The following is a 15,342-nucleotide window of genomic DNA, read 5'->3' on the forward strand; positions in this document are numbered from 1 at the left end:
AAGGCCATGTAGAAATAAGCAGAATCCTTTTCCATTCAATAAAATCCAATAGAAAATATCAATGATGTATTAAGAATAACAAATCTTACTTCAAGTCATTTACTGAACTGGATTTAAACTTCTGCTTTAACCTATACCAGGGACTAGCAAACTTGATTTCTAGTGAAGTTTCAGCTTTGCTGGCCATGTGATGTCTATTGCAATACATACTCAATTCTGCCACTGTAGTTCCCTGGCAGTCATAGGCAATTTGTAAATGATTGGGCGTGGCTGTGTCTCAATTATGAGTTTATTTAAGAATACTGAAACTAGAATTTCATATAATTTTCATGTCATAAAATTTTAACCTTTTAAAAAATTTGTTTTCCATTATTTAAAAATGTTAAAACCCTTCTTAGCTCTCAGGCCCAACAAAAACAGCCTGATTTGGCCTGTGGGCCATCGCAGTTTCACTACCTCTTGCTCTTTACTAATTTTTTTGTTTGCACTGAGGTCTTTCTATCTCATTTAGGCCCATTGAGTTTCACAATTTGTGAACTATCATTACATTTTTTTAGAATGTCTAGTCCCACTCATGTTTGAATAGTGAAAGGACGGATCAAACACCAACCTCTTCCTCAGGCTAATGAGATGTTATTCTTTGAGACTACAGATGGCACTTTAATTAACAGTCTTGTTAATTATTCTTTTCCGAAAGCTCTTTCTGAAGTCACTCACACTTCTGGTCACACATTAAGCATGATCTCATCCTCTTTACCCCCAAGTGTAGTCAAAGTTTGTTCCACTTAATCACTTTTTAACTTTATCTTCATCAGTGTTGAACTATTCCAGGACACGAACAGTAGTTTTGTAATAACCTCATTAAATAGCTAGAGCTTTTATTGTTGCTGTTGTTGTTTTTGAGATGAAACTTTACTCAATTTGTGTGGTTTATGTTGCAACTGTTTGAGAGCTTGGTGAGTCAATATCACTTCAAGAGCAGCTTTTATTAAAATTCAAACTGGTTGGCAACTTGGAGAATGGGAGCACAGTAATATAGTTGATTGGAATTTATTCCCTATTCAGTACTGTGCTAGTTCCGTGGACATACAAAAGAATTATTCTACCTTAAAGGAGCTTGCATTTCAGTGGGGAAGACAAGATGAATATACAAGAAACTATAATGAATTTATTAATTCATTGACACACCCATTTGCTACAAGTCACTGAATTATATGTTATGTCAATTTTTTTTTGTCCTAATATAGAGAAGGAAAAAATTATTTTTCCTATACCCATCTAGGTTCTTGGGCTGTAGTCCTATAAATTGGACTGACAAAAGTCAGATTAACAGAAGAACTGTGCATAGATTTATCAAACACAACTTTTTGTGACACAAGAGCTTTGATAAGGAAAAGAAGACCCAAAATGATGGGTGAATCTGAGTGTTTTTATACTAGGTTTGATGAAGAGTGGAAAGTTGTGAAAAACACACACATAGTAGGACAAAAGGGTATAGACCAAGGGTAATGAACCAGGGGAATCTTGGCCAGGCCTGTTCATTCAGGTTCTTCCAGTATCCCTCTGTCTTTGGAGGTAAAGATGTTCTTTTTCTGCAAGTATATAGAAGGCACTTCTCACAAGAGGGTCTTCCTGCCTGCTTCAGGGAAGAAAGCAGAGGTCTCACATTTCTTCAGTTTAAAATATTCAATATGCCAAAGTGCCATACGTTGGATTGGCATGTTCCAAATCCTGTCACTTACTATCAAATGAGATAGATAGTGTAACCATTTCACAGGTGAAGAAACTGAGGCTAATGAGAAATTAAGTTGTTCAAAGTGGCAAGTGGCAAGTGACTGGCTCCAAAGCAATTCTTTCCCCCATCCACCACTCACTTTATTGAGTCCAAGCCCCTCCATTAAGGGAATAAAGAGTTAACGTGGGAAAAATAACATATTTACTTCCTGATTCAATGATCTGTACTAATGGTGATTGCTAGAATCAATATAATGGGAATAATGTGGATTGGCAATAAGCCATGCTGATGTAAGAAGTTAATACTAGACAACCTGATCTACAAGACTCTGTGTGTGTGTGTGTGTGTGTGTGTGTGTGTGTGTGTGTGTTTTATTGATTTGAGAGAGAGGTAGGGGAAGAGAGAGAAACATCAATTTGTTGTTCCACTTATTTATGCATTCATTGGTTGCTTCTTCTATGTGCCCCGACTGGGTATCAAATCCACAACCTTTGTGTATCCAGATGATATTCTAACCAACTGAGCTGCCCAGCCAGGGCAGCATAGATTTTGTTTAAGGATGTAAATCCTTAAGTCATCTGCAGAAATAATTTAAGTTAGTCCCCAGAAGACATGACAAAAGACATTTAAGAGTTCTTTATAGAAGAAGGGGAAGGAATAGAATGTCTCCCACTTAGATTTTAGTTGTTAGCTCCTTTAACTGAGTCCCTTGGTGGTCAGCAGTGGTAGTCATTTATGGGTCAATGTCATGCTTCCACCAAGGTATTTAGTCACCTACCTATTGTTACATGTTGAAACCCTCAGGAGTTAGAATGAAGGGCACTAAGAGCATTACCATCCCCTACAGAGCTTTGTCACAAGATATAGTGGGAATAGGAAAAGATAACTTTGGTACAGAGGGAACAAGGAGAAAGAAAACCCCATCTAGGGTGGCCAGTAACCAACAAAGTCGACAAGATTATGTTACCAGAATGTTGTGATTAATGTTCATGTATAACAAAGCGCTTAGGTTATTTTAAAAAATAAATCTTCTATTGAATGTGACTATAAGGGAACTCTCTGTACTCTCTTTGCAAATTTTCTGTAAATCGAAGACTATTCCAAAATACAAATAAAAAATACCTTTTATTTAAAGGCATCTATTTCTCACTTCCTTTGGTGGGAAGGTGGGAAGCAAACCTTTCCCAACATTGCTTTTTGTAAGCTGATCAAGTCCGAACAGCCTTTTATTGTTAGAAATAAAGACATTGGGTAGTTACCCCAAGAAGTTAACCACCTTATATGTAAACCTCAATAATCAATGTTTGTTCTCACAAAGGAATGGATTTTAGTTTCAATTTTATTTACATTGTTAGTAAACCTTTTTCTAGTTCATCTGTAAAATATAGACTGTTAGTAATTCTATTATTTACATTTAAAAATATTTTATTGATTTTTTACAGAGGAAGAGAGAAGGGTAGAGAGTTAGAAACATCAGTGAGAAAGAAACATCGACCAGCTGCCTCCTGCACACCCCCTACTGGGGATGTGCCCACAACCAAGGTACATGCCCTTGACTGGAATCAAACCTGGAACCTTTCAGTCCGCAGATCTACTTTTTATCCACTGAGCCAAACTGGTTAGGGCCCATTATTTACATTTTTAAATGGAGGCATTATAATAATAAGGAAAGGGATAATGTTATAGCAAAAACTTCAACTGTCATATTAGTAAAATTGAAATATCCCTTCCCATCTGATTTCTATTTTGCTATCTGATCCTAAAAGAAATGTAAGTTTCACCACTAAAATAGCCTTTATGGGCATATCACTTTTTCAGTAAACTATTTACACAGGTGAACTTTGATAACGGGAGTTTAACATGGGTTATTGTATCCCAGGTGCTTTACAAATGCTGACTCATTTCATCTTCACAAAAGTGCCTGTGAGTGTGATAGGCATGTTGTCCCCCGTCCGCTGGGAGGAAACGGATTCTGAGACAGTAGACTTTCACATATCTGCAACTAGTAGCACACTGGAGGGAAATCTGATGGATTCCAAAGCCTTTTGCTACCATCCCGCAAGGTTTAGCAAGATACGTAAAACCTCTTTCCCATTCATCTAAAATATTTTCTTCCTGCAATGATTACACTGGAATTTCCATACATCAGTACCATGCTGAGTTTATTTGATAGGTTAGAGAATGGCATATGTATAGGAACAAACCAAAGAGAACATTCTTGATTCTCCTTATGTGTTATTACTCGAGCATCCAAAAAGAAAGTGATTCTGAAATAAACCAGCAATGCCAAGTATGTTCCACAGAACATTGATGCAGAGATGTTCCTTGGGGGAGAAATTTGCTTTCTTGGTGAAATCTGAGATATCTGACATACTATCCCCACTGGAATATTAATAGTGAACATTATTTAGTAAAGGCTCTGAAAAGTCCTGTGGTCACAATTCTAACGCTATTTCACTTGAAAAAATGCTTCCTGGTGCTCTCCCTGTTGGAGCAGGACCTGGAGAATGCTGACACCTTTCCCACTGTCCCCCTCGACCAGTACCCCCCCCCCCCCCCGCCCCCAGGTGTGTTACCTTTACCTTTCCTGTCTATTCTTCTCCCAAGCTCTGAGGGCCCTTTTTTTTGCCTTCCTAACTTGTCCTGAACCCGTTCCTTCTAGGGTCACTTCTTCTGCCCCTGTGACTTTCTCAGTAAACCTTCACCTATATAAAAAAGAAACTCTTCCTTACACTCAAGTTATCGCTCATTTTAATGCGATGCAGTGTTTCTCGAAGTGTGGTCCCTGACGGATATGCAGGAGCATCGCCCAGAATACAGGCTTACAATGCACATTTTGGGGCCCTGCCCAACCTCAGATCGATTGGATACAATCTCTGGGGAAGGGCCTGGAAGCCTGCCCGTTTAACCAGCTTCCCGAGGAATTCTATATACATTCAGCATGAAAAACGCTTGGCGGCGTTCAGGCCTTTGCTCACGCCCACACGCTCTCCTCCAGCGGCTGCCAAGGGCTCTCAGCATCGATCACTCCCCTTTGATGTCGCTCTGTGGGCAGCCTTGAACTCCGGTTGTTAGGGGAAGCAAGCGTTTCCAGATGAGACATGTAAATAATATCAGTCCCCGGGTTAGAAGTTTACAGCTCACTTTAAAACGCAAAAACACCCAGTTCCCTTCTTTTCACCTTCCATCGTGTTAGTTGGCTCCGCCGCGTTAGGGACCTGACCTTCCTGCACAGACAGCAGGAAGCTCTCAGCACTTAATAATGCTGTCGTTGACGTAAATGTTTTCCTGGTCCCTCCCATTTCATTTTCCTTCCTCTTTTGTTTCCTTTCCCCCCTCTAGTATTAAAGTGCTAGAAAGTGATATACTAAAATGTTAGTAGTGGTTGTCTTTAGTTAAGTGGGATGTGGATAGGTGATTTCCCCACCACACACACACGCACGCACGCACACACACACACTTTGTATTTTCAGGTTTGCCCATGTTAAGTCAGTGAGTAAACTTAAAACCATATGTATGAGAAGGGAGAGATCTGTGGTGGGGAGCACCCCAAACCACTTAAAAGGAGGGAGAGTCACCGAAACCGGTTTGGCTCAGTGGTAGAGCGTCGGCCTGCGGACTAAAAGGTCCCGGGTTCGATTCTGGTCAAGAGCATGTACCTTGGTTGCGGGCACATCCCCAGTAGAGGGTGTGCAAGAGGCAGCTGATCGGTGATTCTCTCTCATCGATGTTTCTAACTATCCCTCTCTCTCTCTCTCTCTGTAAATAATCAATAAAATATATTTTTTAAAAGGAGGGAGAGTAGTGTTGGACATTATATCTCTGTTTCTTCACTGTTAGGTACAGTTTTTGGGAATAGTAAACACACACACACACAAAGTAAAACCAGTTTCTCTAGGTTTCTTTCCCCCTTCTGCCCTGTTTTTCTCTTTTCCTTGCTGATCCTATCTTGTCCCACCAACTGTGAAGCCTGTGTCAGGGAAGCAGCTGAGGGCCTTGCTGGAATGAAAGAGCCACTGTCCAGTCCTGCTTTGTAAGAACAGACCACACTGGCTATGTATGGCCTCTTTCTCCCGAGGGCTGAGATTCCTCTTTATAATTCCACTGCTATTTTTAACATCCCTGTGGGGCAAGGAGAAAGCCAGGCCTGCATCTCTGAGCTGGTCACAAGTTTTCTAAATCTCCGTTTCCCCTGGAGCAAATAATGAAGAGCCGGAGAGATCCCCTCGAGTTTAGAGAGTGGTCTTGGATAATAATTTCTTTCCACTCATCAAGAAGCCAGACCTCTTACTTATTAAAAGGAACCTCATTATGTGCTATATTTACACACAAGAAGAAAGAAAAAACTATCTGAGACCAGAGCCTGCAATCAACAGAAGCAGGAAAACACGTGCATGTTAACGTGTGTTGGGGAAGGATCCTGAGAGTCATTTGCATCCTCTGCAGCCACGCGGCCCGGTGTCCTCTAAGCATGAATGGAGAAAGCCCAGACAATGGGCAGCGCAGCACATCCTGCGAAGGGAAGAGAAACGGCAGGCCCAGGCACTCGAGGCACTCGGCCCTCTAGCCAAGTGGCCTTGATAATTCCCCGCATGACCCTAGAGACTAATATTTCAGTCTGTGCTTGAAGCCCGGCGCTAATTGCCCATGGAGCACAGAGGAAGACGCTAAATCCGCCCCTGGAGAAGGTCCCGCCGAGCCAGCCGGCCGCCCTTGAGCTGCTCTTGAGTAATTACACCCAAGGATTGAAAACCACGCAGCGACCTCGCCTGCACCCTTCTCATTAACAGGGAAGTTAAGTTTGGGTCCACACGCGGTGCTCATTTTCAGGTAAATGGGGATTATTTTAACTATCTCAAGTCTGGGTTTTTCTTAGACGTGTGAAAATCTCATTTAAATGTTTTTATTTAAATATATATATATATATATATATATATATATATATATATATATTATTATTATTATTATTATTGTTGTTGATATTTTACAGAGAGGAAGAGGGAGGGATAAAGAGTTAGAAAGATCAATGAGAGAGAAACATCTATCAGCTGCCTCCTGCACGCTCCCCACTGGGGATGTGCCCGCAACCCAAGTACATGCCCTTGACCGGAATCGAATCTGGGACCCTTCAGTTCACAGAAGGACGCTCTATCCACTGAGCCAAACTGGTTTCAGCTCATTTAAATGTTTTTAACTAGTTCTAACAGCAGAAGTTCTTTGACTCTTCAAAAAATGTTGCTATCTGATTAGGAACTAAAAGGCAAGTTCCCTTTGCCTTTGTAAATTTACTATCTTTTTCTAAGTTTTTTTCAATATGGTTACCTAACCCTTTTTGCTTAGTTTTGAATGTATATATAACTTAATTGATTTTAGAGACAGAGGAAGGAAGTGAGAAAGAGAAAGAGAAAAATATCAACTTGCTACTCCATCCACTCATGCTTTTTATCAGTTGATTCTTGTATGTGGGTTCTGGCTAGGAAAGAATTCAAAGCCAAGACCCAAACTGTAAGAGGACATTTATTATTTGGTAAATCATAAGGGTAAAAAAAAAAAAAGTAATTCCTAGAAGAAATAGGCTTAGAGAAGAAGTGGTAGAGGTAAAGGAAGGGCCCTTGGGGATGAGGAAGCTAATGGTACTGAGCCTGGAGGCGGTGGAGGAAAAGGGGAAAGGCAGAGAGGGAGAGGGCACTGGGCCCTCTGTTTTTTTGTTTTTGTTTTTTTTGGGGGGGCCCTCTGTTTTAAGGGCAGAGATTTTTAGGGACAGTTCCGGGAGGAGATCTCAATAGAATATTCAGCAGCTTTCTAGGTGTGTCCTTTCAGGGTTGGGTCCCCACTGATTAACTGTCTGGCACCAGGCAAGGGGTCATTAGTCAAAGCAGCTGGTCCGGACATCAGCCTTGGCTGGTTTTGTAGCTTATCTGTGCCTGGAGTTGAACTACAACTGAGGCACACATGTTATCTCTAGGGAGGAAAGTCAGGGGGTGGGAGCCTCCAGACCAGCGAAGTGCTAGGGGAGGAAAAATCAGCCTGGGGCAAGGTCCCACCCTACAATTGTTTGTCTTGTTGCTAGGCACCTGGGGCTTTCCGCCCTGGTAACCTCTGTAGTTGGCCCACTATCCCTGCTGTGCTCATGTCTGTCTAACTGCCTTCCACAAAATGAGAGAGTGAACAGTTTCCAAAATTTTCTACCTCTCTCCTTTAAGAATTACTAATCACCACTGCTTATAACCATAATAGAAACCAGAAATGTTACTTACAAAAAGGGGAAAAAAGAAAGCCAAAGTCAAAAGAATCTGACTTCTTTCCTAACCAGTTTGGCTCCGTAGATAGAGCGTCGGCCTGCCAACTCAAGGGTCCCAGGTTCGATTCCGATCAAGGGCATGTACCTTGGTTGTGGGCACATACCCAGTAGGGAGTGTACAAGAGGCAGCTGATCGATGTTTTTCTCTCATCGATGTTTCTAACTCTCTGTCCCTCTCCCTTCCTCTTTGTAAATATCAATAAAATCTATTAAAAAAAAAAAAAGAATCTAACTCCTACTCTTCAAAGTCCCCTCACAAATCAAGTTTCTGGGATAAAAATTATATTTATTTATTTATATTTTATTGATTTTTTACAGAGAGGGATAGAGAGTTAGAAACATCGATGAGAGAGAATCATCAATCAGCTGCCTCTTGCACACCCCCTACTGGGAATGTGCCCGCAACCAAGGTACATGCCCTTGACTGGAATTGAACCAGGGACCTTTCAGTCCCCAGGCCGACGATCTATCCACTGAGCCAAACCAGTTTTGGCTGGAATAAAAATTATTGAGCAACTCCCTTTCCTTATCCTACTTTTGTCGTTGTAATGGGCAGAGTCCGATTTATCTGCATAAAACTGATGAAAATTCTATTGAGATACTTCCCCTAAGATCTCCCCTAAACTCTCAGCTTTTAAAAACCCTCAGCCCTGCCGAGACCGATTTGGCTCATCGATGTTTCTAGCTGATCGATGACTCTCATCGATGACTCTCTCTTCCTCTCTGTACAAAATCAATAAAAAATAAAAAATAAAAATAAATAAATAAAAATAAAAACCCTCAGCCCTGCCCAGCTGGTGTGGCTCAGTGGTTGAGCGTCAACTTCTGAACCAGGAGTTCAGGGTTTGATTCCTGGTTAGGGCACATGCCTGGGTTTCCGGGCTCGATCCCCAGTAGGAGGCATGCAGCAGAGAGAAGATCAGTGATTCTCTCTCATCATTGATGTTTCTATTTCTCGCTCTCCCTTTCTTTCTGAAATTAAAAAATAACACATACAAAAAAAACACACACCCCAAAACTAAAAACCCTCAGCCCTGGACAGGTAGTTCAGTTGGTCAGAGCATTGTCCTGATCCTTCGTGATTGTGGGTTCGATTCTTGGTCAGCGTACATACCAGTATCAATCAATGAATGCATAAATAAGTGGAACAACAAAAATCAATGTTTCTCTTTCTCGCTCTCTCTAAATCAATAAAATATAAAATAACATATTTAAAATATATATATATATTTTATTGATTTTTTACAGAGAGGAAGGGAGAGAGATAGAGAGCTAGAATCGTCGATGAGAGAGAAACATCAACCAGCTGCCTCTTGCACACCCCCCACCAGGGATGCGCCCACAACCAAGGTACATGCCCTTGACTGGAATCGAACCCGGGACCTTTCAGTCCGCAAGCCGATGCTCTACCACTCAGCCAAACCGGTTTCGGCTAAAATAAAATAATTTTATAAAATCAATCAATTAGAAAACACACACCCTCACCATGAAGGAACCAATATGTGCTCCCTGTCCCGGAGCATGCCCAGGCCTTCCCTCCCTCCTCTGGCCCCACAGGTGTGCATCTCCTAAACTCGAAGAGACTTGCAACCAGGGAAGCAATGGGCAGCGGTAGCTCGTCTTGGGCGAACCCCCTGAGTCTGTTTCCAAGGCCCCCTTTTCTCTCAGGGAGCCAAAGCAGCTCCACCCAGGCTCGATTTGTTTCCACGGGGTATCCTCCTTGTCCCCACTTGTTGCCGGTAGAAGTGGGCTTTTTTTTTTTTTAATAATATATTTTACTGACTTTTACAGAGAGGAAGAGAGAGGGATAGTTAGAAACATCTACCCTGTTTCCCCGAAAATAAGACATTGTCTTATATTAATTTTTGCTCCCAAAGATGCGCTAGGTCTTATTTTCAGGGGATGTCTTATTTTTCCATGAAGAAGAATACGGTACACATTTATTGTTAAATGAAAATAAAGGAAATTTATTACCTGTATATGGTACGGTAGTATGGTAGTTGTCAACACAAACCAGACAAACTGTGAATCCTGCAGTATCTATCAAGAATTTACTCATTTATTCAATGACAATCATGTCATCATCTTCTGGAACATCATCATAACAATCCAATTCCTGAATTTCTTGGTGAATTTCTTGTAACTCCATTTCTTTCAGAATCAGTGGACCAAATCTCTCATGTTTAGCCTAGGTGGGGGGCCCTTATTTTCGGGGGGATGCCTTATATTTCACTCAGAAGGAAACCTGTAAGTAGGTCTTATTTTTGAAGGATGTCTTATTTTCGGGAAAGCATGGTATGAGAGAGAAACATCGATCAGCTGCTTCCTGCACACCCCCTACTGGGGATGTGCCCGCAACCAAGGTACACGCCCTTGATGGGAATCGAACCTGGGACCTTTGAGTTGGCAGGCCGACGCTCTATCCACTGAGCCAAACCGGTTTCGGCAGAAGTGGGCTTTTTTTTGATGTCATGAGAAAAGGAATTTTTGGAGACATTTACTGGAGGATGTCTCAGACATTTATGTGCCTGGATTCACCCTACTGCACTGTGCCTGCGTACAGCCCCCCTTGGTTGGGCCCCTTCTCCCAGTGCTCTCAGGGAATGGACTGGTGCTTCCCTGGGGTCTGTGACATTGCAGCTTCCTGGTGAAGCTGCCCAGCTTGCCATGCTCACAATGTCTGGCCTCTCCTTTGCTCGTTTCCTATTATTAATAACAGCTAATTGCAATGGTAACAATCTATTTCCTATCACATTCTTAGAGAACCAAAGCAGCCCCACCTAGGCTCTCTTCTGCTGCTTCCTCTGTCCTAAGCCCTTCCTATTTCACTGTCCCAGCTTTAATAAATGTACTCTCAAAATCACTGGTCTGTGTGAAATCTGTCCTCATGATGTCAAGAGCACACCCAGGACCTGCCGGCCCAAGGCAGGCCCACTCCTGGCTGATCCCCTTTTTTGGTGACAGCCACAGCCACACCCATTCAGCCACACCCATTCACTACATGCTGTCCATCTGATTTTATCCTTTTTTTTGTTGTTGTTAATACCCGAGGATATTTTTCCATTAATTTTTTTTAGGGAGAGTAGAAGAGAGAGGCAAAGACAGAGAAAAACATCAATTGGTTGCCTCTTGCAAGAGCCCTGACCAGGGCCCAGACTGGGGAGCAGCCTGCAACCAAGGTACAGGCCCTTGACCAGAATCAAACCTGGGACCCTTTGGTCCACAGGCCAATGCTCTATCCACTGAGCCAAACTGGCTAGGGCTATCCACCTGATTTTATGCTATAATGTCAGAATCATGTGGGTAAACAGAGAACCTACTGCCCACAAGCCTAAATTTTACTCTCCCTCCCCCTCCCCCTCCCCCTCCCCCTCTTCCTCCCCCTCTCCCTCTCCCTCTCCCTCTCCCTCTCCCTCTCCCTCTCCCTCTCCCTCTCCCTCTCCCTCTCCCTCTCCCTCTCCCTCTCCCTCTCCCATTTCTTTATTGATTTCAGAGAGGAAGGGAGAGGGAGAGAGAGATAGAAACATCAGTGATAAGATAGAATCATTGATCAGCTGCCTCCTGCATGCCCCCTACTGGGGATTGAACCCGCAATCCAGGCATATGTCCTTGACTGAAATTGAACCTGAGACCTCAATCCACTGAGCCAAACGAGTTATTTGTCTCTTTACAGAAAGTCTGCTGATGCCTATTGTAGAGCTTTGTTGCTCAAAGTGTGGTCTACAGATCAGGAGCAAGAGTATTATCTGGGAATTTGTTAGAAAGGCACAATCTTAGGCCCCACCCAGGCCTGCTGAATCTAGAGCTTTATTTCAGCCACATCTCAAATGATTTGTATGATATTCAAGTATAAGAAGCATTGCTACTCTATTGTGCTGCTTTGGCTGAAGGGTTGGAGGAGGGCAAGTCTAGCAACTAGGAGATTGGGTGGCTTGAAGACTAGGAGACAGAGGAGCGAAGGGTCAGGGTCCACAGACATTTAAAGAATGTTTGCCATTTAAGCTCACATTCCTGCCTCAGGCCTGTGGGATTCCTGCATATAAATCTGCCCGGAGAATAGGAAGCCATATGCAAGTCTGCATTGCTTACAATTAGTTTTGCCATGGCATTTTGAAGAAAGCTGTTAACAGGAGGATAATCAAATTAGCCAGTATCCCACGGTCTGTCTCCAGCCTGCATTTGTGACTTGCAGACGGGGAGAGGGCTCGCTGGCCAGCAGAAGCACCCACCCTATTCCGAACTGGCCCGAAGCACTGCTGTAGAGAAGCTTGAGAGAGAGAGAAAGTAGCTCAAATATTTTGCTAAAGCTTTTTTGCGAATGCTAGCTTACTTGTGAACAAGATGGTGTAGCCTACAGTCCTCCTTCAACAGATACTCTGCAAAGTGTGCCATTTGAGCACTTTTGATTTGCTCTTTATTCATTAGTCAGATTCAAGAAAGTGTTTATGGCTCTCTAATGTGAAACCACACTGGAGTTTACAATATCACTCTTATTGCATGCCATTAAACATCAAATGTTTCTGTTCTCTGAGGCTATGCTCCCATTAGAGGTTAACAAACTATATATTTAGGGACAATTTTGCATTTGCTCAATTAGTGGAGAGTGTGCTAAGCCACAAGATATATAGAGAAATGATACAGAACAATAGGGTCTGAATTCAAGAAGTCTAAAGTTAGCAACAACAAAATAAAAAAAAACAAAGCAAACAAAACAAAAAAGAAGTTAGCCCTAGACGGTTTGGCTCAGTGGATAGAGCGTCGCCCAGCCGACCAAAGGCAATTCCGGTCCCAGCACGCACCTTGGTTGCAGGCTCCTCCTTGGCCTGGGCCCTGGTCGGGGTGCATGCAGGAGGCAAACCAATCTGTGTGTTTCTCTCACATCGATGTTTCTCTCTGTTTTTCCCTCTCTTCCACTCACTCTAAAAGATCAATGGAAAAATATCCTTAGGTGAGGATTCACAAAACAAGAAGTTGACAGTCTAAAGGGAAGATAGACATAAAATAAACAAACAAACAAAAAAAAAACACAACATTTGGGCCAGCACAGAGATTATACTATACATACATTTACCTTTCTCAGCATTTCCAGTAAGAGTCATTTGCTCCATTCTTTTTAAAATTTATTTATTTTTTCCAGGAGAAAGAACTGAGTGTGTGTTGTTTCACAGGCACTTGGGGGTTTCCGGAGCTCTGCTGGGCAGTGCGAAGGAGCTTCTCCTCCTGCTGCTTCCGTATCCTCGCTTTGAATTCTTCTAGTTCTTGGCGCTGGTCCTCCTTCTCAGGTGGCCACAGCTCCCTCTTTCGCTGAATGACGTCCTCAAACCACTTGGCCTGGTTGGCAATCCAGAACATAGCCACAGGGAAGGTGAGGTACAGCGTCATCCGAAACACCTCCAACTTCACTCCCATTTCGCTTTCCTGAGGCAACAAAGTTGGTCCGGTCCAAAGCCAAGCCTCCAGGCAGCAGCCTTAAATTTATTTTTTATTTTTAAAATTTATTTAATTGATTTTTTTACAGAGGAAGGGAGAGGGATCAATGACAGAGAAACATCGACCAGCTGCCTCCTGCATACCCCCTTACGGGGGATGTGCCCGCAACCAAGGTACATGCCCTTGACCAGAATCGAACCTGGGACCTCTCAGTCCGCAGGCCAATGCTCTATCCACTGAGCCAAACCGGTTTCGGCATTTGCTCCATTCTTTGTGCTGGTCCAAAACATTTACCATTATTGTTATTATTATATATAGTTTATTTTTTAAAATATTTTATTTTAAAATATTTATTTATATACATATATTTCTAACTTTTTATTATGGAAAAGTTCAAACATGCAAAGTTGAAAGAATGGGGAAATAATCTAATTCTTTCCCCACTCTCAACTTCCCATGCACTGATCCATCAGATGCAACTGTTAACCTGTGACCAGTCTTCTTTCTCCTTATCCCCGCCTACTACCCCCCTCTCCTACAGAAGCATTTTGAAGCACATGCCAACCATTACAATATTTTGTGGAAAATAATTATAATTATACCTCCTAGGCAAGTTAAGGTTTTGAAGAAAGCCTAGGAGTTCACTACACCGAGAAAAGGATAGGGAGCCTTCGAGTGGAGGGACCGGCTTCAACACCCCCAGAGGCCTCAGCACCAACCACCTGATCTAATGCAGCTCCTCACAGCTGAGCTGCAGACATCATGAAGCTCACCAAAACTTTTTTTAAACTTTTAAAGTAATGATAATTTCTGATTTTCATTTATTTATTTATTTATTTATTTATAAAATATATTTTATTGATTTTTTACAAAGAGGAAGGGAGAGGAAGAGAGAGTTAGAAACATCAATGAGAGAGCAACATTAATCAGCTGCCTCCTGCACACCCTCCACTGAGGATGTGCCCGCAACCAAGGTACCTGCCCTTGACGGGAATCGAACCTGGGCCCCTTGAGTCCGCAGGCTGATGCTCTATCCACTGAGCAAAACGGGCTAAGGGTAATGCCTGATTTTAAAAAACCTATGCCATAATATCAACCTCAGGATAAAATAGTAAAATAAAACATAAAAAGTATTTTAAAGTACTAGATAAATGTAGCACACAGCAATATTTCCACGAGCAATTTTAACCCATAAACTGTGATTGGCTTTGTATAGTTAGATTTCCTATTACCTGGAGGGAGCCAGGATAACATATCCTCCCAGAAGGCCCTCCCCAGATCGCTGAGAGAGGCCTTCCCGGTGTCCCCGGCCCCTTCTCCGCTTTCAGGGTGGAGTCTGATTTCCCTGCGCTCAGCCCGTTTTGTGGCCGTTTGCGGTTGTGTAAGAGAGCAGGGTACAAAGGGCACAGGTAATGCTTCCGTTTGCATTCATTTGGTCTGTTACACGTCTTATCTGGAGATTGCTTAGAGGTCAGCGGCGTGAGGGTAGATTAGAAGATGCGTGAACGATGAGTGATGAGGGGGAGCAGAGCGGAGGGAGAGAAGGGGGTGGGACTAGCAGAGTTTGCATGGCCAAGGGTTGTGCGCTGAAGTGGAAAGGGGATTCTTGCCGTGGCTGTTCATACAACAGGCTAACTGGGGTTGTCTGGTTCCAAATCCTGTGCATGCCAGGATGAACAGGCTCTGGCTCAGGATTTTACTCTGCAGCTCCTGCCGGAGCCCCCAGCACTTTAGGGCAGCTGTTCTCCTACCTCAGGATACGTACTCAACAGCTGGAGGTCAGGTGCAAATACAGACTGCTGGGCCCCAGAGTTTCTGATTCTGTTGGTTTGAGTGGGGCTTGATAATTTGCATTTTACGAATTCAATGTGATGCA

The 15,342-nt window shown here is 42.8% G+C and overlaps 1 protein-coding gene across 1 annotated transcript; it reads right to left on the bottom strand.

Moving 5' to 3' along the window:
* Positions 1–13,160: 13,160 nt before the first annotated feature.
* Positions 13,161–13,498, bottom strand: LOC311625702 (protein PET100 homolog, mitochondrial-like; the record flags this gene model as incomplete). Its single annotated transcript, XM_084890226.1, has 1 exon — positions 13,161–13,498. Exon 1 carries the CDS (start codon positions 13,443–13,445, stop codon positions 13,161–13,163), a length of 285 nt encoding a protein of 94 aa, XP_084746352.1. The 5' UTR covers positions 13,446–13,498.
* Between the last annotated feature and the right edge of the window lie 1,844 nt (positions 13,499–15,342).

This window comes from Pipistrellus hanaki, assembly GCF_964339955.1.
Source record: "Pipistrellus hanaki genome assembly, chromosome: 7".
NCBI classification, from domain to species: Eukaryota; Metazoa; Chordata; class Mammalia; order Chiroptera; family Vespertilionidae; genus Pipistrellus; species Pipistrellus hanaki.